The sequence below is a fragment of the Mastigoproctus giganteus genome, chromosome 11, assembly GCF_048544385.1.
Source record: "Mastigoproctus giganteus isolate SK-2022 chromosome 11, ASM4854438v1, whole genome shotgun sequence".
NCBI classification, from domain to species: Eukaryota; Metazoa; Arthropoda; class Arachnida; order Uropygi; family Thelyphonidae; genus Mastigoproctus; species Mastigoproctus giganteus.
In genome coordinates this window covers 142,429,840-142,456,614 of record NC_143585.1, presented here as the reverse complement: position 1 = coordinate 142,456,614, position 26,775 = coordinate 142,429,840, and the positions used below count along the sequence as shown (strand labels likewise).

The following is a 26,775-nucleotide window of genomic DNA, read 5'->3' as shown; positions in this document are numbered from 1 at the left end:
TCAGTTCACAGGTGTCTATTCAAGAGAGAGAGAGAGAGAGAGAGAGAGAGCATGCGCATCTCTTAAATAATGAATGCGTGTTTTGTGGTAGTTTGAGTTTGTTATACATTTAGCCCTGATGAAATGAGTTAAAGGCAGAAGTGGTTTTCATATAATGTTGTCATAAAAACAAAGGTATTAAATTATGCTAAAAAAAAACAAAAAAAAAAAAAAACCGGAAATGAGGTAGCTAAAAGACACCATGGTTCTCATCCAACCAAAAGAAAATATCTTTTGTGAATTTATATTTCAAATATATGTGATAAAATATTTTTTTTCAAAATTCTCCTCCTAAAATCTGGGCGCATCTTATGGTTTGGTGTGCCTTATCAACTAGCAAATACATTAATAAAGTAGTAATCACTGATTATTGAGCAGCAACTTTTTTCTGTGATGGCTAAAAGCAAAAAAAAAAAAAAAAAGTTTTGCAGCAGTGCTAAAACCAAGTATGCAGCTTTGGCTGAATGGTTTTCATTATAAAATACTTTTTACAATAAACATGACTTGGCAATAAGAACATCACTATATACAGCAAACAAACAGTTTCACCCTAGTGTGTGTGTGTGTGTGTGTGTGTGTGTGTGTGTGTGTGTGTGTGTGTGTGTGTGTGTGTGTGTGTGTGTGTGTGTGTGTGTGTGTGTGTGTGTGTGCTCAATGTATCCCATTTTAAATAGACAACACTTTTACTCAGTTGAGAACGGAAGACATTGCAACTTTTCAGTTGATGAAAAAAATAAATAAAATAAAAAGAGATGTCTGTGCATGGACTCTCAACATAAAGCAATGACTTCCATCCAAAAAACTCAAAAGTAGCCAGTGTACAACTAATTTAATAAGAATCAGTTTTTACCTTTCAAGAAATTTATTTGCTTTGAAAGTAATTTTGCAAATCTGTGTTATAATGTTAATTATAATTGATTATTATGTTGTCAACTTAGGTGATTATTTAATGTATATATCATTAGTTATATAATGGTTTTGACCCCTTTTTTTGGGGGGGGGTGAGTCACATTAGTGGGTAAGGGCCTGATCAGCCAGGTGATGAGAAATGTCCTAAATATGTGAGATGTAAGATGGTATAGCATGTTAAAAAATACAATTAAACTTAAGACATTAAATTATTAGAGTTATAAAACATTATTTACAATGTACGGCATAGCTTCATTTTAAAATTGGACCTTGAGGCTGGTCACTGATATTCTCAGATATGTCAAACTAGGGCTAGGGCTTGTTATCTGGGAATCTAAAACACTGATGGAACTAATATTCAGGTGACAATAGTGAGTCAAGTTGACCTAAGTGCAGTTGTTCTGTAACAACCAAATCCTCTGCTTGCACCATCATGATGGTGGGACTGCTATTAATCCTGACTACCCCCACCCCCTCTCCTCTATGCACATGCCCAGAAACACTAAACCTAGTATACTGGAGGCGACCACCCAAATGTGAACCAGTCTAAGCAAGAGTACGAGGTGTGCTGTCCACACCAGACAGAGGAATTCCATCCTTCAGTGTCATTCAGCAACACTAGGTGATAGATGACTCATCATTCAGTGCAATACTACCACTTTGCTTACTAGATAGTCCACCAGATGGAATCCTACTGGTAACTGTCTACAAAGCATTCAAATCAACCAGTATGTAATCTTGCTACTCTGCTGGGGGGGGGGGGGGAAGAGAGAGAGAGAGAGTCTGAGTAGTGCATATGTGAATGGCATTGTCAAAGCCACATTATGTTAAGGAGCAGGATTTTGCTGTGTGTACTCCATATCCAAAAACTCATTACTTCATACAACATGTCCCCACCTCTACTTTTACTTTATCTACTGAATGCACCATGAATAGTCAAACAGAAAAATCTGCAAAAATATCTAAGCTTCCCAAACACTTCCTCATTCATTTCACAAATATACATGGACTCACTTCCAATCTCAATGATGTCCATTTACACTTACAGTCCGCCAAGCCCCACTTACTTTTACTGATACACCTAAGTATTGGTTGCCTCAACTACTGGTTGAAATGCTGAGGCTTTTGTAATTACTAATGATCTCATGCAGATTCATTTACATACAAAAATACCTGTTAATCCCAACTCACAGAGCCAACACTATCTTTTTCTCATGAACACACTTCAAAGAGAATGCCTTCTAGGCATCTCAGATCACAACTTGGTAATGTTCTCCTCTCCAACAAAGCCTTTCTGTCATGGGCATTTTCAGTCTCATGTTGTTCAGCATTATAAGAATGCCGAATGAAAGACTGAAAGGCAAGATATACATTCTTTTGCTCCTTGACTGAATTACTGTTTTAATTCTTCTAAAGTCAATTTTTGTTCAGTTTCTAAAAATGAACTTATTCTAGTAAGGGATGAAATACGTTATTCCCCACTTCAACTTAAAATCTTGTCCTTTATCTAAATCTTTGTTTCTAATAAATGTGTCAAGGCTGTTCACGATAAGAATGTCACATATTTCAAATGGCTTGCATCCAAATACCCAAGTTCATATTCTGTCTATACTAAAGCAAGAAAACTTGTTTCTTGAATAAACAGTAGCTGAGCATTTTGGTCTCTACCAAAAGCTACTGGCAGCAATTGGCCCATCTATTCTATTTTAAAACCTGGTGGTTCTACTGCTACCTCAGCTAAAGAAAAAGCCAAATAACTAGCACCCTACTTTTCTTCTAACTCTTGTACTATAATCATGGTAAACCAGCTCTTACCATTCTCAGTACACTCCACTCAATGCCACCTGTGGCCTTCCATCAAAAGGATGTCAGAAGAATTTTGAGGAATCTTGATGCCAAGAGAGAGATAGCCAGGTACTGAGAGCATTTCTCAACTTGTTCTCAAAACCTGTGCTACACAGCTGGCTCCTGTTCTGTGTCACATTTTTATACTTTCTTATTCCACTAGTATTTTCCCTTCTGCTTGGAAATTTGCTCCTATCCAGCCAGTTTTTAAAAAGGGTGACAAATCTATTCCGTCCAATTACTGTCTCACAGCTCTACTCTTTCCAAAGTAATCAATAAATCTATCAACTACCAACTCTTAAATTACAAGAAATTTTCCATCTGCTCAATGATTGCCAATGTGGATTCAGTCAGTGACATCTACTAGTGATTATGTCACTCTGAGGCACCCTGGGAACATCAGAGTGACAAAGTATTTTAAAGCTTGAGCTGGTTGTTGACCCATTTTGTGGCCAACAACCATTTCAAGCATAGTGTTCATGAAGCCCTCCAGAGCAAGAGTAAGGACTTTTACAGGATTGGAATACAGTATCTGACTCAGAGATGATAGAAGTACATAGAAAACGATGATGACTTTGTGCAAAAATAATAATGTGTTTATTTATGATTGAATTAATGAAATTAGTTCATAAAATTAGCTTTTGACAAGAGAGTGCACAGATATATAAAATATATGAATTATTTTTACCTTGTGACCACAAATAATCATTTTCTGTGTAATCTGTCTATTTGAATGAGAAGTGGAAGCAGAATTTACATCTTCAGAGGAATCTTCAGGCATTTTCGTTTGTTCCAAGATCTGATCTACTACACGCTGTATTATACGTTCACTTCCAAACACCCCTAGAAGGGAAGAAAAGAAAATATTTTGGAAGAAATGCTTTAGGGCTTAGTGTAAGGGTGGAAATGGAGATCACTGAAATTGAAACCATATATATTTGTAAAATGAATTAAGTTTTTGAATGTTTTAGATCTCTGTGCCGATAAATTTGTCCTATTAGTGGCTATTCGTGAAGAGGTAGAATGATGGTAAAATATAATTTTATTTTAAAAATAAATCTTTAATGATATTAATTTTTAATATAGTCTAGGTTCATTGATGAATTTTTATTGCTTTCCCTCTCTTAGTTTAGAAAACTAAGTGAGAGTATCATCCCTGGGCCATAAGGTATGCATTTTTTATGGCTAACTAATCAATTAGAGCAGCAGTTCCCAAACTACTCAGATTTATGGACCCCTTCAAAAATCAAAACATGTTTGTAGACACACACACACAAATGTGTATATATATACAGTAAATCCTCGATTTAATAATAACTGACAAATAATAATACAGTAATGTACATATTAATCTTGACCATATTATTTTTTTTAGGTTATACAAAACTTCAGTGTTATTATTAAATTAAAATTAATAATAACTACCTACTTCCATTATCGTTTTGATAATAACCTACTTTTATTTTTATAATAAAATTCAGGAAATTGTTTTTTATTCTTTCTGAAAACGTGTTCAAATAGCTGTTTTCCCATATTACAGATAAGAGCAGGCAGTGACTTGCGAGCTGAACATGACTCGGGACACTAAACTGCAGGTCTACCGACTCGACTTGCTTTGTTTCGATCTCAGTTTGCCTCAAGCTATCATGCAGTCAGGTTATATACAGTGTTTCTATGATTTCTGAATTGTGACTTTATTAAATAATTTTGCAATCCTTAAAATTTAAAATGGCATCAAGTGATAGAGGAGTTAAAAGAAAGTGTGTGAACTTAAATGTGGGAAAGAAATTAGAGCAAATTTTTGTGAACATTTTTTTGCTGTGTTTGTGAAATTTACGGCATAAAAAAAAAAAAAAAACTGTTTCTGATCCATAAATCAAAGGCCAAATTTTTCAATATAATTTTATATTGTATAGTACTGTATACTATATTAAAGCTTTTTTTTTTTACATTAAGAAAAATAAAAAATGCCCCCCAGGTTACATTCGATGTAACGGACACCCCTTCTCCCCTATTAGTCCATTAAATCGAGGGTTTACTGTATATGTATATGTGAACACTATTTTCTGAAAGGAAAATTCAGTTTTATATGTGAAACAACTCAACTTTATTATTTATCATCAATTTGCTATACATATGATGAATAATTGGAAATATGTATATAATTATAGATACTAATCATATTGAAAATAAGTAATTATTGTTATTTGGTTTTTTTAGGAGCATTAGCAACTAAGGCCATATTGCACCGAGGATATGCGGTGGTCATTCCCTGACCTTTCCACAATCTCCGCATTTGGTGGTCATGGGCTCGAACCCCAGTCTAATCAAGAAGCTTGTGCTACGCACTGCCACTCCTGCCCACCTGACTACAGAGGCACCTGAAAATAAGTAATGTTCTATAACAAAATTTGTTTGATTCTATCAGTATATTTTTTTAAGAAAATAAACACGTTACTCGATACCTTCTGAATGTTTCACAGAAATGGTCCGCAGACCCCAGTTTGGGAAACGCTGACTTAGAGCAATTATTCTGTTATTCTCATACTGTATGAGAGAAGTTATGGGATGATGCTAAAGTTTCTCTGGAGATCAGAATGGTTTTTCACCATTTCAGGCCTCTGATAATCAAAAATGAGAGTAGAAGCATGTTATACTCATCAGAGTCATATATGACTCTGATAAGTATAACGAACAACTGTAGAGAAAAAGAGTTGCCCAATAAATCAGAATATTTTATAATGGGAGATTTTCATTTTCTATTGACTGGAACTTGTGGGTTAGTCACTTGTTTAAGAAACAAAGGTTAGTCACTTGTTTAAGAAACAAGTGACTAACCTTTGAAACAAGTGACAAACCCACTGGTTCATTTCTCTGTGGTTGCAGCTAGCCATATGCAAATGCAAAGTTTGCATATGGTTAGCTGTACCCACAGAGAAATGAACCGGTTGTGTGGTACTATATTCAGGGTAGTGGGGAATGAAAAAAAGACTTGTAATTGTGCAGTCAGATATGTTTTCTGTGCAGTGTAGACAAAGCAGGTGACGCGTTTTGTCAATGATTGCAGGAATTTTGCTAGCAAGGATAAGGAGGTGATTATCCCTTTGTATATGGCAATGGTCAGGCCACACCTTGAGTATTGCATACAGGTATGGAGGCCTCATTTTAGGAAGGACGTAGAGCTGCTGGGATGAGTACAGAAAAGAGCAACCAGACTGATGAGTGGAATAAAGGGTGCTCTTATCAAGAAAAGTTCTGCAAATTGCAGTGCCTGGAGACTAGGCACCTGCAAGGAGATCTAAAAGAGTTTTGAATGGTTTGAGCAAGCTCAATGCTGATGGGATTCTTCCACTTGCTCAGATTACGCACTTATGGGTACAAATTCAAACTGAGGAAAGACAGTTGCAAAATAGATCAGTAGAAATTTGCCTTTAGCCAGTAAGTGGTTGATTGCTGGAACAAATTTCTATCTCTCATTTTGCAAGTTTTTAGCTTAAATTAATTTATAAATTAAAAATGAGAATAATTACAAAATCAACAGAATAAGGATGTTGTCACACAACTTACAAAATCAGCCTCTTGTCAGGTGTCAATGGCCAGGATTTTAAGCCAAATAACAAAACACGTTGGCTTGTGGTTTACTGAAAAAAATTTCATAATTTTTCTTGTGGTTCACTGAAATTCTTGTCATTATTCTTGTGGTTTACTGAAAAAAATTTCAGTAAACCACAAGCCAACAGGTAAAAAGCATAAACATAAATAAAATTTAGAATAATTCTCATTTTTTAATTTATGATTTTTAAATTATAGTAATTAGTATTATTTATTTTAGTATTAGTAATGCCCATATGGTGCACTATTTAAAAAAAAAAAGTAAAATAATAATAAAATTAAATAAAATCAATATTTAATAATTAATAAAAGAAAAGGAACTAGACAACCCATGGATTTCCCTCCTCCAAAGGTAACTAACCAACTGAGCTTTGAATTTCCCCAAAGTTTAGCCTTTACCACCCATATAGGTAACTTATTTCAGTAATTGATAACTTACTGGGTAAAATAAAACTTCCTGCAATCCAGTCTAAACACCTCCCCCAGTAACTTGAAATTATGGTCCCTAGTTCTAGAATCATTTAAACCATAAAAATTTCGTCCTCGTTCATAAACACCTCAATCAAGTCTCCTCTAAAATGCCTAGTTTCCAAGCTGTGCAACCCACATATTCAAAATCTTTCCTCATATGGATGCCCTTTTGCTGAACTCACCAGGCGAGTTATCCAATTTCAAACCTTTCAAGAAGCTCAATGTCTTTTTTTAGGTATGGTCTCCATACTTGAACACAGGTCTTACAATAGCCTTATATAATGGAATTATGACGTCCGTATCTCTATTACAAAATGTTCAATAGATCATCGAAAAGACACCATGGGCCTTCCTTGCAACCTGTATACAATGTTTGGAGAACTTTATGTCTGACTGTATCGTAACTCCCAAGTCCCTTTCTTCCACTAATAACTTGAGTTCAACTCTGCCAAGTGTATAAGTTATTTTGGAGTTACTGTTCCCCAGGTGTAAGACCTTGCACTTTTCTGGATAAAAGCAAAGCTGCCACTTTTCTGACCATTCATGAAGTTTATTTAGGTTACTCTCAAGAAGTTAATAATCACTACCAAGCAGAGCTTGGTAGTGATCATTAACTACTCTATTCCTTCACTGATGTCACTTAAGAAAGTAAAAAACAACAGTGATCCAAATACTGATCCTTAGGGAACTCCACTTCTTACATTAACCCAATCTGAGGAATAACCATTTATTACAACCCTCTGCCTCCTGCCCTGAAGCCATCCTGCTATCCCTGTGATTCCAACCTGTTTCAGCTTATAAAGTAACCACTCATGTGGGACTGAATCAAATTCTTTGCATTTGATTCAGTGTCGAAATTATTCCCTAAATCCAGCTCACGAGTGACCCTGTCAAAATAGCTAACCAGATTTGTTAAACATGATTTTCCCTTTAGAAAACCATGGTTCGTATCCTTCAGAATTCCATTTCTATTTAAATGGAATTCCACCCTTGATCATTGCCTCCATAGGTTTCCCTACTACTGAAGTTAGACTGACTGGTTGGTAAATTCCCACTACACTCTTAGATTTCTATTCTTCTTTTGAGGTTGGATTACTGTTTTTAAACCTTCTGATGTCAATATTTGCTCAGATCATTTCACTGAAATTATTTTTATAGAGATGAAATCCTTTATTCCACACTCCACATTAAAATCACTTCCTTTATCTAAACCTTGGCTTTCCAATAAATCTGCTAAAGTTGTTCAAAATAAGAACAAATTGGCTTGCATCCAAATCTCCAGGTTTATTTTCTGCCTAAACCAGGTTTTCAACAATTGTAAAGCAGTTATTAATCAGTCCAAACTAGATTTTGAGTAGGCTAAGAGAAGAAAGCTTGCTTCTTGTCCAAATAGCAGTCCAGCATTCTGGTCCTTGCTAAAAATACTGGAAGAAACTTTTGCCCACATGTACTCCCACCACCTCTGTCAAAATCAGATAGTTCTATTGCCACTTCAGCAAAAGATAAAGCAGACCTGCTAGCATCCTACTTTTCTTTCAACTCTTCTATTAATGACTGTGCTAAATCACCTCCTACCACTTCCAGTACACTCCACTCAATGCCTCCTATGGTTTCCATCAAAAGCTTCTCAGAATTCTGAATGATATTGATGGCAAGAAAGCTCAAGGTCTAATGGTATTTCCCCACTTGTTCTCAAAACCTGTGCTCCTGGGCTTAACCCTGTTCTATTTCATCTTTTTATACTTTCTTATTGCACTGGTGTTTTTCCTTCTGCTTGGAAATTTTTTTATATCCAGCTAGTTCTTAAAAAGGGTGAGAAATCCCTCCCATCCATTTAACATCCTATTGCACTTACATCTACTCTTTTTAAAGTAAGGGAGAAATCAATTAACTGCCAACTCTTAAACTGTCTTGAAACTTTCCATCTGATCAATGATTGCAAATACGGATTCCATTAGTGTCAACCTGCTGGTATACTGGCATATTCTACCCATTCATGCACAAATTCAAAGAAAAGTTTGATGAAACTCAAGCAGTTGCTCTTGACATTTTAATGGATTTTGATCACATTTGGCATAAAGGTCTTCTAAATAAACTTCCATCTTATGGACTGCCGACTGTTTTTCGAAATTGGGTATCAATTTTGTCTCTGGCCACTCGCTGTGGGTAATGGTAGATGGCTCACTATCTTCTCCACTAATGATGGTGTCACTTCATGATTCAATCCTTTCTCCCACTCTTTTCCCTCTTGTATATTATTGACCTTCTTCCATTGATTAGAAATCCCATCCATAGTTCAGCCGATGATAGCATATTGCGCTCCATCATTCAGTTTGAGAAACCATGCCCTGTACAAACATTTTCAACTTTCAAATATCAACTACCTGTTCCTTAAATGCTGCTCTTCAGGTAATTTTTACTGTGGCAAAGATATAAGACACGACTCAGTTTTAGAATGACTGATGAAATTAACTTAATTTCAAACTCAGTCCTGTCTTATATATCACAAAGCAGATTCTTCTTCTGTTCCTAGGCTTATCTTAAATAACACTCAGATTTCTAGACATTCTTCTGCATCTAAAAAACCAGGTTTTCAATTTTGCTCTAGGCATTACTTTTTTTCTAAACAGCTACTCACTCTGTACAAATCTCAAATCCATCATACTGTAGAATACAGCTCCAACATTTCTGGTTGTGCCCCAGTAATCTCCCTCTCAGCTTCTAGAATCCATTCAAAAGAAAAAAAAAAAAAAAAAAAAAAAAGGACAGTTAGGTTAATTAATTATCCATCTCTTACAAAATCTCTCCACTCTCTGTCACATTAAGTTTAACAATTCTGATGAATCTATGATACGACATGCCAGTGATTTCATAATACCTGTATAGTACATACCTATAATAATACACACCTATAATAATCCACCACATAGTACATACTGCCATAATCTGGAAATCATCATCATCAGCCATTTTCAATCCACTGCAGGATGAAGGCCTCTCCAGCAACTTTCCAGTTCCTTCTGTTTTGAGCACTGGCCACCCATTTACTACTCAAAAACTCATGAATTTCATCTATCCATCTCCGCCTTTGTCTTCCAGGTTTTCTTCTAGCTCCTCTTGGGTACCATTCTGTTATTTTCTTAGTCCATCTGTCATCATGTCTTCGAGCTATGTGTCCTGCCCAAGACCATTTTAGTTCTTTAGTTTTGATAAGAATGTCCTTTACTTGAGTTTGCTGCCTAATCCACGTGTTTCTCTTCTTATCTAACAGTCTGATTCCCAATATAATTCATTCCATTCTGTGTAGTTCTTAGCTTCTCTTCCATTCTTTTGGTGAGTGCCCAAGTTTCACTTCCATAAGTCATGGTGGGGAGTATACATTGATTCATTATTTTACGTTTCAGACAAACTGGGATATTGCTCTTCAGTATGTGACTATATTTCCTGAATGCTATCCATCCAAAATTTATTCTTCTCTTGACTTCCAGCCATTTATCATTATTACAGCTAATAACTTGTCCCAGATAAGTATATGACTCCACCTTTTCAATTACTGCTCCTTCAATCATTATTTCCCTTTCCGTGGCATACTTGTTCATCATTACTTTTGTTTTAGCCATATTCATCTTTAGTCCAAAATCCTTACTAACTGTGCATAACTGATTAAGATTTTCCTCTAATTCTTTGGGATCGTGGCTTATGACCACAATGTCATCTGCAAATCGTAAATGGTATAGGTACTCTCCGTTCACATTGACTCTTTTCTGCGACCAGTCTAATCTTCTGAAAGCTTCCTCAAGGGCAGCGGTAAACAGCTTCGGAGATATTGTGTCTCCTTGTCGAACTCCTTTCTCGATTTTAAATTTGCTACTGTCTTTGTCTAGTCTAATAAAGGATGTAGCACTCTCATATATTTTCTTCAAAATCATAATATATGGAGTATCTATGCCTTGTCTTTCCAGTGCCCGAAACATTGCCTTATGCTGTATGGAGTCAAATGCCTTTTCATAATCCACAAATGCCAGGCATAATGGTGTTTTATATTCATTTGCTTTCTCCATTAGCTGTGATATTACGTGAAGGTGATCCATAGTTGAGAATCCTGTCCTAAAGCCAGCTTGCTCTTTCGGTTGATTCTCATCAAGTATTCTTTCTAATCTGTTAGTAATGACCCTTGTGAACAACTTGTAGATATGGGATAACAAGCTAATTGGTCTATAATTTCCAATTTCTGATTTATCTCCTTTCTTATGCAGCAAAACTATGATTGCATTATTCCACTGCTTAGGCATCACACCTTTTCTAATGCACTTTGTGAAGAGCCTTGCCAGTTTTTGTGTTATGTCTCTTCCTCCCAATTTTAACAACTCTACAGTAACTTCATCTTCCCCCCGGGGCTTTCCGATTCTTCATTTTCTTCAATGCATGTTCTACCTCATCAGGAAGAATATCGGGTATGTTGTATGTGTTGCTACTTTGCAATCCATCTTCCCCACTGCTGGCATCATTCCCTTGCTCCTTGTATAATTCTCTATAGTAGTCTTCTGCTATTTGAATTATGCCTTCTCTGCTGTTTATAAGTACACCATCGCTATTCTTCAGTTTTAGTATCATTTGTCTTTCTGTATTACTGCTCATGGCTGCTGATTTAAATCCTTTGTTTTCCCTTAATGCTTGTTCTACTTTTCTTATGTTAAATCTTCTTATGTCCTCTCTGAGTCTCTTTCTAATGGCTTTGCATAACTCAGTATACTCAATTTTCTCCCTGTCAGTGTTTTTCTTGCTCTTCATTTGTCGTCTTTGGTTCATCATGACAAGTATTTCTTGACTAATTTTTTCTTCTTTGGATTTCTGTTTCCCTATAGGTTTCTTGGGCTTTATCACTTTCAAAAAGTTGTAATATTCCTCGTCGATATCTTGGTCCTGAGCAGTCTGCAGAAGCTCAAACTTGTTCTTAAGTTCCAGTACATACTGCTTTTTCTCCTCCTCTGTTATTTTAAAGACCTTTGTATTATTTACTCGAGTCAGTTTTTTCCTTTCCTTTCCTACATCTATATCAAGTGTACATCTTACCATTCTGTGATCACTTCCAACATTTACCTTATTCAGGACGGTAACATCATTCACAATATATCTTCTGTTAGTGAGGATGAAGTCGATTTCATTAGTTGTTAATCCATTTGGACTCTTCCATGTCCACTTTCTGTTCACCCTTTTCTTGAAAAAAGTGTTCATTACTGACATTCCTTGAGATTCTGCAAATTCCACAAGTCTTTCACCTCTTTTATTTCTTTCACCAATTCCAAAATTTCCTATAGTTCCTCTTTCTGCGCTGTTTTGCCTTTTTCCAACCTTAGCATTGAAGTCCCCCATAATAATAGTGTAGTGGGTTTTCTGCTCATCTAGAAGACTCTCAATTTCAGTGTACATTTCTTCAACCTCTTCATCATCATGGCTCGATGTTGGTGCATAAATCATTATAATCTTTAGCTTGTACCTCTTAGAAATCTTAGAACTCTTACAAAATTAGTCTTGACACCCTTGGTGATGTACTTTTGAATTCCAAAATGTTGTTTTTAAAATCTTTATGGACCAGAAACCCAACTCCACCTTCACTCCTTTCACTGTTTCCATTGGTGTACAGCAGATTTCCACTTGATAAACTTATAAGTGATTCATTTCTTCTTCTTGTTTCAGCCAAACCGATGATATTCCAATTCACATTTTCCAATTCCCTTTCCAGCTCTAATATCCTGTCTTCACCGATGAGTGTTTTTACGTTACAACAGGCCAAGTTCAGTTTCCGTGCATGGCAGCCTGGTCGTACCCAGAGATTCTTAGCACCCTCTGCTTCCACTCTGATCCTCTCGCTGCCATAAGAGGGACAGTGAAAGCTGCTGGGGACTGAGGGCCATTTGTATTGTTGTGCTCTCATTGCTGGAGGGTTTGGTCTTTTCCTCTTCACGCTGACCAGGCGTCTTGAAGACGCCTGGTCAGCGAATCTGGAAATAGTCTACATTATTACACTCATATCTCTTAGTTTCTTGGCTCAGAACAGAGTAGCAAGGAAAAAATTCCAACTCTTACAAAATCTCTCCACTCTCTGTCACATTAAGTTTAGCAATTCTGATGAATCTATGATACGATGTGCCAGTGATTTTATAATACCTGCATAGTACATACGGTAACACATGCCTATTATAATACACACCTATAATAATCCACCACATAGCACATACTGCCATAATCTGGAAATAGTGTGCATTATTACACTCATATCTCTTAGTTTCATGTGGTACTTTTAAATTAAACATAGACAAAAACATGGCTCAGAACAGAGTAGCAAGGAAAAAAAGTTCAAGATAGTGGGAAGGCTTTGGCTTGGAGAAGAACAGCTAGTAGCAGTTCTCTTACATGGCAGTGTTTCTTAACCACACCACTTAGCATTAACATATGCAAAAAAGCAAACTTATAAAGCACCAGCCAAACACACAAAAAAAAAAAAAAAAAACAATTTCACACATCTATTCCCTCTAAAAGTTTGTCCAGTTCTTCCTTGAATTTATTTAAGCTATCAACTTCCACAATGACAGTTGGAAGCTTGTTCCAGTAATCAAATGGCTAGAGGCCAATTTCCACACATCTATTTAACAACTGTCTTTCATCAATTTGAATTTATGCCCTCTCAGGTTCGTAATATGAGCAAGAGGAAGAATCATACCAAAATTGAACCTACTCAATCCATTTAAGGCCATATACACCTGAATCAGATCAATTCGCAGGTGTCTACTCTCTAGACACAGCAATTTGCAGTATCGTAACTTGATTCCCTCACCAGTCTTGTTGCCCTTCTCTGTACTTGTTCTAGAAACTCTAAATCCTTCCTAAAATGGGGCCTCCAGACCTGTATGCTGATCACTGCCATATACAAGGGGATAATCACCTCCTTATCCCTGCTAGAAAAATTCCTGTACATCAATTCGCAACACACTATAACTTGCTCTGGCTGCCTGTCTACACAAAGAGGGGTGAAAACCTTCATATCTGACTGCACAATTACTCCCAGGTCTTTTTCATTCTGTGCCACTCTGAGTGTAGTACCGCACAGTTGGTATGTTACTCTAGGGTTCTGCTACCCATATGCGTGTATTTTGCATTTGTCAATGCACTTCCCTACAGAATTCCTCATGTGCAAATGTAGATGCAAAATCCTCATTCAGTTTGTCACCCCTCTTTCGCTTCCAACACAAGCAGTTGCTCTTGACATCTCAAAGGTTTCGATTGTGTTTGGCATAAAGGTCTTCTAGATAAGCTTCCATCTTATGGTTTGCCAACAGTTTTTTGTAATTGGTTATCAGAGAGCCATATGATGACATATGGCTCTCTGTCTTCTAACTTCTACACTAATGCTGGTGTCCCCAAAGGTTCAGTTCTTTCCCTCTTGTATATTAATGACCTTCTTCGACTGACGAGAAATCCTATCCATAGTTTTGATGATGATCGCACATTGCATTCCACTTTCCAGTTTGAGAAACCGTGCCTTGCTCAATCAGCTTCAACTTCTCGACTTCAACTACTTAAATGCCAATCTGCAGGTAATTCTCCAGTGGGGCAAAGCCAACTTAGTTGATTTCAATCCTTCTAAAATTCACTCCTGTCTTATATCTCACAAAAAGGATTCTTCTGCCCCTATGCTTATTTTTGGTAACACTCCGATTTCTAGGCAAAAGTATATCTTTCTCTTGTGGATTACCCCGACTTCAAATCTCTCATGGCACAAGCACATTACAAATATTGCTTCCTCTGCATCGAAAAAACTTCGTTTTCTCTTTCGCTCTCGGCGTTACTTTTTCTTCCAAACAGCTGTTTACTCTGTACAAATCGCAAATCCACCCTACCATGGAATATTGTTCTCACATCTGGGGCGGTGATGAAATGGGCAGTTGGGTTAATTAATGACTCATCCCTAACAGAGTCTCTCCACTCTGTGTCTCACAGATGTACTGTTTCTGCTGCATGCCTTTTCTACAGATACTTCCAAGGGCACTGTTCTTCTGAATTGGCTTCTATAATTCCCACTCTTTCATTCAAAACAGTCCGAACACATGTCATCAACAGCCAACATCGATTTACTGTCCAACTTCAAACTGACAGAACCAACGAACTTTTCATCTTCTGCGTTTATTCATTCAACTGCCATTTCTTTCATACATATTTCCTGAAAATTACAGTCTCAGAGGTTCAAGTCTAATGTCAACAGATATCTTCTTTCGTCTTCTTCTCAATCTTCAACCCATGCATGGTACTGAGCTATAGGATCTAATACCACTTGGGTTCGGGGATTTCATAAAAAAAAAAAAAAAAAAAAAAAAAAAGCTATCTGAGGAGCAGCATCAACAGTCAAACCATCAATATCAAGTGGACCAATCTGATTCAACCCCTTTCCTGCTAGAGTTTATATAAGTAAAAAAAGTCTTTGCTGTTATTCTTTGCATACTTTGCCAAAGATTTCTCATAATCTGCCTTCGCTTGCCTAACCTCCTTTATGACTTGATTACAGACTAGCTTATATCTAGCAGAGACTTCTATGTCACCTGATAATTTATAAGCATCCCATGCAGTTTTTTTCTCTGCCACAAGTCTCATTAGTTCATCGAACATGCATTTGGGCTTAAACCTTTAACAGGATTTCTGAGTTGGTATGAAAATTCTAGTAGCTTTCAAGATTAATTCCTTTAATACTTCCCATTTAGAATTTGCTGTTGATAACATCAATGGCTGATCCCACTATATAGAATTTAAAAAAATCTTTGAGAGCACTGTAGTCGCCTTTATGAAAGCAAAAACCCTTCCCTTTACACCTGATGGTAGTTACATCTTTAAGGAAATCTCACATCAGTACACTGCAATGGCCGACCGGGATAACCAGGTGGGTAAAGCGCCTGCCTGGCAACCCAAAGGTCGTGGGTTCAAATCCCGCCTCGGGCTTGGATCAAAGTACTGCAAAAACCTTGGGAGGTGCATTATGGCCACAGAAGCCGATGCGCTAATAACTCCCAAAGAAAAAAAAAAAAAAAACACTGCAATGACTGGCTTCCTTTATCTGTAAATTGTTAATCCATGAATAATCACTTATGATAATCATATCATAAGTGATATGATTATCACTAATTGTCTCTCTAACAAGCTGCTGTAGAAAACAATCATACAATAAATCCACAAAAGTCGGCTAGTGGCGATTGACCAATCCACAAGTTCCTGCCAATATTTTGGAAGATATTGGCTGGAACTAAAATCCTCTCATTATAAGACATTCTGATTTTCTGGTCCCCTCTATTTCTCTGTATAGTTGTTCATTGTACTCTTAGCATTAGTAGAAGCATATGATGCAAGAAAGCAAGCTTATGCAGACAAAAAAAAAAAAAAAATAAATAAATAAAATAAAAACACTCCCCCTTTCACCCATCCACTGGATCAAAACATTAACTTCTTTTTAAAATTTACTTAAGCTAACAATTTCCACAATGACATATGGAAGTTTGTTCCAGCAATCAACTACCTGCTGGCTAAAGGCAAATTTCTGCCCATCTATCTACAACTGTCATTCTTCAATTGGAGTTTATGCCCTTTCAGGTTTGTGATTTGAGCCAAGAGGAAGAATCCCTTCAGCATTGGGCCTGCTCAATCCATTCAAGGCATTATACACCTCAATCAGATCACCTCGCAGGTGCCTAGTCTCCAAAAGCCTCAATTTTCAGAACTTAAGCATTTCTTCTTAAGAGCACCCCTTTGATCCCTTCATCCAGTCTTGTTGCCCTTCTTTGTACTCATTCTTAAAAGTCTACATCTTTCCTAAAATGAGGCCTCCAGACCAGTATGCGGTACTTAAAGTGTGGCCTGACCACTGCTATACAAGGGGATAATCATCTCCTTATCCCTGCTAGCAAAATTCCCGAATATCACTAACAAGACTTGACTTGCTCTGGCAGCCTTGACTTCCATGACTTGCTCTGGCAGCCTGTCTGCACTATGCAGAAAACTTCATATCTGATTGCACAATTATGCCCAGGTCTTTTCATTTCTCCATCCCCCTATGTGTAGTACCACACAGCTGGTATGTTACTCTAGGATTACCGCTACCCATATATAAGTACTTTGTATTATAGTGGACACAGTATTATTGTTATGTGGTTCCCGTGGTTTCCACAAATTCACGTTAAGTACTCTGTTAACATAGCAAAGCCAGTCAGTGTGGGTTGTGTGTGAGTAGTGTGTTGTTTGACTGGCCTCTTCGTTACTGGGAGGTGAGATCACCAGGAAGGAGTCTCCCAGCATCCGTCCACTGGCACGAGGAGCAAGATCAGGAAGTAAAAGACATCTGGCGGGTCGTCCACAATCCTGCACGAGAGTGGGGAAGGCCAAGGAAAGAGAGGAGAAGAGACAGGAAAGTGGAAGACAGGTAAGATAGTGGGGGATGACAGAGCGTAGGCATTCTCCAGTATCTTTTCACCTTTTCCCAGGCGAAAAGGAGCAGGAAGAGTGCTGGGTGCAGTTGTGGGAGTCCTGGAGAAGGACTGTGGGTAGGAAGAAGAGAACAAGTAAAGTTCAAATTAAAGACTCCAGGATCGTCACAATGGAGAATCACGGAGCGGTGTCGGCAGAGCTGGCCTCAATTTTCAATTTCATGACTGGAAGTTTCCAGTGCTGGGTATCGGTTGCTGTGTGGAGGAAGTTATCCAGGAGTAATGTTCGGGAGTTGCAGGTGATGCCAGCAACGATGAAAGACCTCGTAGGCATAAGTGGTTAGTGCATGGAAAGCACCGTTAGATTCCAGTAACTTGGTTTCTGGCCGAAGTGATGTAGTGTGGAGATCTAGGAGTAGTTGGATTCTTAGGTTTAAGTATATGTTGCATGAGTGCATCACGTGATCCCAGTCTTCAGGTTCTCTGCAGGTACAGAGGGCATCCTCGACTAGGCCGAACTCTAGAAGGCGTCTCTTGAGGGACTCGTGGCCAGTTAATAGGAAGGAAGCATAGACATTTGGGAAGAACCAAGTGGAACGTTGTTTGTTGATGTAGGTTACCTCGGGGAGGAAAAGTTTAGTAGTTGCACCAGTTGTGGAGTTATTCCAGTGGGTTTGCCATAGGTTTATCAATTCTAGCCACACACGTTTATGTTCCTGTTTGATGTCAGTATTGGTATGGGTGTGAATAGTGAGGAATTCAGCTTCCTCATTCTTCTTGATGGCATGGGAAAGTCCGATAAAAGCGACGTGGAGGAAGCCTGTTAGTAGCTGTAGGGCGGCAGTTGATGTCGTTCTACATGTGCGGGTTATTTGTAGTAGCATAAGTCGTTGAATTTGCTGAATTTTACATTGAGCATGCACTAAAGTCATTCGGTGGTACTATACTGCAGCTTCATATATGACAATTGGTATAAATACTGCTGAGTATAGAAGGCGTTGAGTTGGTTCTTTAAGACCACAGTCCTTGCGGGTAAAGCATGCTAACATAGTGATGTAATTTTTTATCTTTTCTTTGATAGCTTGGATATGGAGGATGAAAGTTCTCCTGTCGTCCAAAATTACTCCTAGGTACTTCACCGATCGGTAGTTTTTCAGTGGGCGGCTATTAAAACATATGGTAGGAGATCTGGAGAAGTCCAGTTTGCCTTTTAATAGGAGGGTTTGTTCTTCTCAGTGGAGACAGTTTATTTTCCGTGGCCAATATGGACAGAGCAGAGAGAGAGAACAACCATAGCCTGGGTTTCTATGGTGGCGCAGGTGGGGCCTTCGATGATGATAACCATGTCGTCGGTGTAAGAAAGCTGAGTAGTGTGTAGGTAGTCCCTCAGAAGCCAGTCGTCGGGTATCATATTCCAGACAGCTGGCCCCAGGATGGAGCCCTGGGGACAGCCTCAGGTTAGATGTCAGGTGATGCAGTGATATTTTGTTTTGATGCTGACCTTGCGGTTAGAGAAGTAGCTTTTGAGGCAGTGGTAGAAATTCCAGGTACAATTAGAGACTCTGGCCCTCTGAAGAACGCCCGGCCACCACACTGTGTCAAAAGCTCCTTTGAAGTCAATGAAGATTGCCAGCATAAGTCACATCCGACTGTTCTGCAACTTTGAGGGTTTTAGATAGAGCATCAATTGTGGAGCACTCTTGTTTGAATCCAAATTGAAGTGAGGATGCCAAACCACTGGTTTCATATTGGGGTTGGAAGCGGGAGAACAGCAGTCAGTCGGCGCCTCCATAGCCAGGTGGGAAGGAGCAGCAGTGCGTAGCACACGCTTCTTGATTAGACCGGGATTCGAGCCCGTCACCACCAAATACGAAGGATGCGGAAAGGTCAGAGAATGACCACCGCATATCCACGGAGCAATATGGCCTTAGTTGCTAATGCTCCCAAATAACAAACAACAAACAAACAAACTGAACAGCAGTCTCTCAAAAACCTTGCCGAGAATGGAAAGCAGCGCAAAAGGGCAGTATGCCTTGGAGGTACCTGTGGGATCCTTAGGTAAGAGCCTCAGGTTAGCATGCTTCCAACGTGATGGAAAGTTACCCTCATTCAGACAGGTGTTGAAGAGCTGAAGAAGTATCATTGGAGCTATGGCCCAGAGACGTTGTAAAGTCGCGCCTTCAATAAAATCCACACCAGGAGCTTTACAATTTTTGATTTTTTTAATTGCTGCATCAACTTCCTCCTCTGTGAATGGTTCCTCCATAATGTCTGGCTAGAAGCTCGAATTTTGTACTGCTATCTTCCTGTGGATGTCAGTATCAGAGTTGGTGTTGTCCTGATATATTAGTTCATCCAGAATCTGGTTAATTGTATCTTCCCAGTGTTTAGTCTCAGATGAGTCATCAGAGCGGACAGAGTGGATGACATCCGTGGATCCCAGCTTATTCCTCACGAGTTTGTGGACTAAACCCCACGGATTCCGGTTCCCCTCAGTCTCGACAAGGGAACGCCAGAAGCTCTGCTTGGCATGGTAAATTTTGTTAGTATATTCACAGCGGACTGCTTTGAATCGGTCTCTATACTGTTCTAAGATGTGAGCAGGTTCAGTCCTTCTCTTGCGTTGGTACTCTTTACGAGCGCGCTTCAGAGAATTGCACAGGTTAATGAGTTCCTGCGACCACCATGGTACAGATCTTGGGTTCCTGGAACATTTTTTCATGGAAGCCTCTGAAGCTTTGATAAGCAGACTCTGCACAAAGTCTGTTTTCTGCATACTGTTCATTGATTGGTAGAAGATGCTAGCTGGGTCAGGAAGAACATCTTGAATTACATTGTCAAACTGGTCCCAGTTCGCTGTTTTAGTAGAGAATCTTACAATATCCTGGATAGACACTTGATGAGGAAGGGCAGGATCGGTGACACTGTAAGTGATGAGGCGATGGTCGCTAGTAGTGGCTGTGTCACGCATCTACCAATGAAGGAGTCTACTGCGAAGAGAAGAAGTAGCCAGTGTGATGTCCAGGTTAAACACTTCAGTTCCCGAAGAGTAGGTGGTTGGTTGTCCTGGTCTGTTGATGACTTCAAGGCCATGTGAGGCAATGAATTCATCTAACATGTCTCCTCTTCCATCGGTAGAGGTGTTGAACCAGTGTTGACCGGGCATTCAAATCTGCTGCTATAATAACATCAGTGTTCTCCAGGAGGTCAAAAGCTTGTTCCAATCGAGCTATGTGCGGGAGGATATCTGTACCAAATTGGAAATATGCTGTCAGGACCACAATACGGCCGAAGCTGCCTTTTATTGTAGCACCCACTAGGTAGGGGGGGGTAGAGAGTGATTCTATCTGTGTTACTACTTGGTCTGGATTGCGGACGATGATAGCAGCAAGGCACCATTGCTTTGTCATCTGGATTTTCCTGTAAGCCCGGGGGTAGTCAATGATAAACTTCAGTTGCCACTTCACAACTCATCTGCCCAACTTTTCTAGATCTGTTGCAGTAGCATACTGTCATTACCAGCCAAATTTTGTATCAACTGCAAACTAGGACGTTAACCTTGATCTACCTTCACTAATATCATTGATAAATACAGAAAACAACAATGGGCCCAACACCGAAACTTGGGTGACTCCAATAATAAAATTAGTCCACAAAGAGCAGTGTCCATTGATTACCCCTCTCTGTGTTCTACCACTCAACCATTATCTTTTATCCATTGTAGCAACTTACCCTTAATGCCATTCTGCTCCAATTTGTATAATAGTCTTCCATGTGCAACAATATCAAAAGCTTTCCTGAAATTCAACTATATGATATAAAAATTATTTTTTGCATATAGTTCCTTTGTGACCACATTGTAGCATCCAATCAAATTGGTCAGACAAGACCTCCCCCTTAACAAACACATGCTGTGTCTGAACTATTACTGCAGGATTGTCTAGGTGATTCTGCATCACTTCTTTAACCAGCAACTCCATTATTTTCCCCGGAACAGAAGTTAAACTAACAGGCCTATAATTATTTGCATGATCCTTTGAAAATCCTTTGTGAATTGGGGATATATTTGCACATCTCCAGTGCACGGGGGATCGAAATCCAAGGATGCTCTCATAATTATGGCTAGAGGTTTGCTTACTTCCCTCACTGCCTCCCGGATAGATTCCATCTGCCCCAGGTTGGTTTTTTTTTTTTTTTTTTTTGTTTAATTTCAACAATTTCTCTTTCACTTTGCTCTCCATTATTACAAAATCATTTAGCTCCCTGTTAGAGTCTAGTAAACTACTGTCCCCCCCCCCCGTTCCTTACAGATTTCTTCATGTGTGAATGTATATGCAAAATATTCATTCAGTTTGTCAGTTTGATTCAGATAGCAGTTTGATTCTGCTATCTGAGCAGAATCATCAACACTCGAATCACCTGGCGCATTATAGCCTTAGTAGCTAATGCGCCAATAAAATCAAAACAAACAAACAAACAAACTCGAATCACCAACATCACATGGACCAATCTGATTCATCTCCTTCCTTCTAGACTTTACATAAGTAAAGAAGTCTTTGTTGTTTTTCTTTGCATCCTTTTCTGAGGATTTCTCGTAATCAGCCTTTGCTTGCATAACCTCCTTTGTGACTTCATTACTAGCTTATATCTGCCATAGGCTTTGGTATCACCTGCTAATTTAGATTATTATTATTCTTATTAGCTATATGGTGCAAGGAAGCCCAAGGCTTATGCTGAACCAGCCAAAAAAAAATAAATTTCTGAACATGCAAGCGATGCATTTTTATTCTTTGCCACAAGCCTCATTAGTTCATCTGACATCCAGTTAGGCCTAAATCTTGAACAGTATTTCTTAGTTGATATCAAAAGTCTTGTAGCTTCCAAGATTAATTCCTTGCCAAGGCTTGCCATTTAGAATTCACAGTTTTTAACATCATCAGTTGATCCCACTGTAGTCACCTTTACGAAAACAAAAACCCTTCTCTTTAACCTTGATGGTAGTTACATCTTTAAGTAAATCCCACATCACTAGACTGATTACTGTCACCTAGTGGTTCCTTTATCTGCAAATTCCTAATGCATGAGTCTTCACTGCTGATAATCAGACCAAGAGTATTATCCCCTCTGGCTGACCCTCAAACATGTTGCTGTAGATGGAGGGATGTCTTTGTGTGTGCGCGATGCACGGAGTGTATCGATATCAGGCAACAACTCAGCGTTCTTGTGGGCCTATATGAGAGCTTGAAGGACAGGGTGGATGCCCTCAAAGAAATTAAACTGAGGGGCCCATCAAGCGTTCAGCTGCCCACATCAATGCCAGAGCTTGCACTTGGGCATCACGTGACACAGAGGCAACCCCTAAGGCAGAATGCGCTGGTCCCGAAGGAACTAGTAGTTGTTGGTGACTCTATTGTCAGGGAAACGGGGAACATGCTTTGTAAAAAGGATAGGTGGAACAGGACCAGGGTATGTCTGCCAGGGGCAAAGGTTGATGACGTTGTAGAGCGAATATCATTTAAGGGCACAAAAGGTGATATAGTTGTATACGTTGGCACTAATGATATTAAGAGTAGGAGACCGGCAGAATTACTTAACAAGTACAGGTCACTGTTGAACAAAAGCCGAGAATTAGGGTTGAATTTGAAAGTGTCTGCAATTCTGCCCAGACACGATAGGAGGGAGTATATGATGAGAGCCTTGTCGATCAATTCGGCCCTGGAAAGATTGTGCAAGGCTCAAGGGGTAGAATTTTTTTCAGCCTGGACTGTACTTGTTAACAGGAGAGATTGCTTCTACAGGGATGAGATACACTTAAATAGAAAGGGTGCAAGAATATTTGCTGATGCTATCGAGGCAGTGTTAGGTGGGTCGAAAAACTGCTAGCTTGGGGGGAGACAAAGACCAATAGATTGACAGTAGCCACTGGCAGAGGTGAAAGAGATTCTTGCACTGCTTCTATTAGAATGAGCAGAAGCCTGAAAAACAAGATGCATGATATTTCAGAGACTGCTGGGAGCCATTGCGGTACAAGTAAACACATGGGTTGTGTTAGGGTAGCTAAGAATAGAAACAGGTGCAGGTATACTTGCGTGTACACCAATGCTAGGAGTTTAGTAAATAAATTTGATGAATTTGAGGTATTGCTCAAAACATGAAAGGCAGATATTGTTGGGATATCAGAGACGTGGTGTCACACAGATATAAGGGATGCAGAACTGGAATTTGGGGAGTACAACATCTACAGAAAGGATAGACAGGATAGAAAGGGGGGAGGGGTTATGCTATTAGTTAAGAAACACATAAAAACCAAGGAAGCGAAGCTAATCGACATCGCTGGACAGTGCAGTGTTGAGGTAGTTTGGTGTGACATAAGCATTGGGAGATCAAAATTGAGAGTAGGAGTGTGCTATAGGCCTAATGACTCTGATGAGTATAATAAGAAACTGTACAATTACGATTATGAGAAATCCTTGGCAAGGGATGCAAAGAAAAACAGCAAAGAGTTCTTTACTTATGTAAACTCTAGAAGGAAGGGGATGAATCAGATTGGTCCACTTGATATTGATGGGTCAACTGTTGATGATCCTGCTCAGGTAGCTAACAAACTAAATGAATATTTTGCATCGACATTCACACATGAGGAGTTATTCAGTGAGAGGAATGCCAGAGGTGTATTCAACTCTAGCAGTAAGCTACAGAATCTTGAAATAACTGGGAGTAAAGTGGAGGAGAAACTGTTGAAGATAAGAAAGGCACCCGGGGTGGATGGGATCTATCCAGTTATATTAAAGGAGGCAGCAAAGGAAGTAAGCAAACCCTTAGCCATAATTATGAGAGCTTCCTTGGACTCAGGGGAGGTACCTATAGACTGGAAATGTGCAAATGTGACCCCAATTCACAAAGGAGGATCAAAGGCTGACACAAATAATTATAGACCTGTGAGCTTAACTTCTGTTCCAGGAAAATTAATGGAGGCACTGGTTAAAGAAGCACTGCAGGATCACTTAGACAAGACTTCAGTTATAGCTCGGACACAGCATGGTTTTGTTAAGGGGAAGTCTTGCCTGACCAATTTGATTGGATACTATGATGCAGTCACAAAAGAACTGGATGCAGGGAATAGTTTTGATATTATATACTTGGATCTTAGAAAGGCTTTTGATACTGTTGCACATGGAAGACTGCTACACAAATTGGAGCAGTTGACATTGGAGGCAAATTGCTGCAATGGATAAAGGGGTGGTTGAGGGGGAGAAGACAAAGAGTGGTAATCAATGGACACTGCTCATCGTGGACTAATGTTATTAGTGGAGTCCCTCAGGGCTCAGTGTTGGGTCCATTATTGTTTTCTGTATTTATAAATGATATTGATGATGGTATATCAAGCTTAATGTCCAAGTTTGCAGACGATACAAAGGTTAGCAGGGTTGTCAAGGACACTACTGACACTATGCTGCTGCAACAGGATCTGGAAAGGTTGAGCAGATGGGCTGAGATATGGCAAATGAAGTTTAACATTGACAAATGTAAAGTACTACACATGGGAAACAGCAACCCCAGAGCAACGTATCAACTCTGTGGTACTACACTGACAGTGGTAGAGAATGAAAGGGACTTGGGGGTGGTTGTGCAGGCAGATATGAAGTTCTCTGAGCAGTGCAGACGGGTTGCAAGAGTAGCTCATGGAGTATTGTCAATGATATACAGGAATTTTTCCAGCAGGGATAAGGAGGTGATTATTCCCTTGTATAAGGCAATGGTCAGGCCACACCTAGAGTACTGTATACAGGTCTGGAGGCCTCATTTCAAGAAGGATGTAGAGCTGCTGGAACGAGTACAGAGAAGGGCAACAAGATTAGTGAATGGAACAAAGCGGTGCTCTTACGAAGAAAGGCTTAAATTTTGCAAATTACAGTGTCTGGAGACTAGGCACCAGCGAGGTGATCTGATAGAGGTGTATAAAGCCTTGAATGGTTTTAGCATGCTCAATGCTGATGGGATTCTTCCTCTAGCTCAGAATAATCACCTGAGAGGGCATAAATTCAAATTGAGGAAAGACAGATGTAGGATAGACGTGCGGAAATTTGCCTTTAGCCAGCGGGTGGTTAGTTGGTGGAACAGACTTCCATCCCTTGTCGTGGAAGTTGATAGCCTAAATAAGTTTAAGGCTCAGCTGGACAGGTATTTTGAACGAACAGAGGGGTGAAGTGGAAGTGGTTTTTTTTTTTTTTTGTCTGATGCTGCATAAGCTTGCTTTCTTTCATCAAATGCCTCTACTAATGCTAATGCTAATACTAAAGATGGAAATGAAGAAAACAACTTACCATTATCTGAATGGTTGCTACATAACGTTGTTGATTTTATCAAAGATAACATCAATGAATTTGTACGAGTCGATGACTACTTATTAACTAGTGGTCTTCCTACAGAGAGTGACATTGTAGATGCTGTGCTCAACAAAGGCATTAACTACAATGGTAAAGACGATGATTGTGATGATAAAATGATGACAATTGAAAGTGAATCGAAATCAGTGCCAACAATCTCCCAAGCTCCAGGTGCAATGGGCACATTAGTCAATTTTTTTTGAAGGAACTGAGGCAAGTAATGAGACTTTTAACGTGTTAAGTGTTTTAAGGGGAAACGTAAAATATATCAAAGTGAAATCTTTAAAACAAACATCAATTTTATGATTCATAAATAGAGACTAATTGAAATTGTGTTTAGTATTAAGTGTATGGTTTGAAATTACAGACAAATAAATTGTGTTTAATATTGAGTGTATTGTAGTTTATACAAGCATATTAATACAAATAATGTATAGGTATATAATTATATTATTTTTTTCTCTCTAATATTTCTGTTGTTTTTTTGAATCTATCTTTTTATTGAATTACTGAGAATTTAAAAAAAAAAATAGGAAGTAGATTTAACTCATTACTGATATAAAGTGTTCATTGTCAAATGACCCCAGGGGTTTCCGCATCTCTGCTATCTCATATATAGTGAGTAATTGTTATAACGATGAAATTTTGTTGGTCCCTTGATGCTCGTTATAACCAAGTAGTTTGACTGTATATATATTGTCAATTTTCTATTTGTCACATAAAAGAAAAAAATAAATAATAAAAAATAATCTGCTAGAATTTTCTGAAATTATAGATAATTTCCAAGTGGCAAAAAATAAACTTATAATCTTACAATACACAAGACAGTAAACACAAAATCAGATCTAACATTTTATAAAAGCAAAAAAAAACTGGATCTTGTGCAAGTAGTACATAGGGAGAAAAAAAAAGGGGGGGGGGAATATTTGTAAAATATAAACATAGACATTTGTGATATTCCAAGACAAAAAGAATAAAAGTACATTCAGAAAGCAATATTCAATGAATCACTGAACACTTAATTTCTGGTAAAATTTAGCAGCCATATA

The 26,775-nt window shown here is 38.6% G+C and overlaps 1 protein-coding gene across 1 annotated transcript in view; it reads right to left on the bottom strand.

Moving 5' to 3' along the window:
• LOC150078485 (deubiquitinating protein VCPIP1-like) overlaps window positions 1–26,775 on the bottom strand; it is a 326,611-nt gene that overhangs the window by 160,479 nt on the left and 139,357 nt on the right. Inside the window, exon 10 of the mRNA XM_090384583.1 lies at window positions 3,482–3,636. Within this exon, the coding sequence (XP_090240709.1) occupies window positions 3,482–3,636 (155 nt within the window). The remainder of the gene's footprint in view (window positions 1–3,481; window positions 3,637–26,775) is intronic.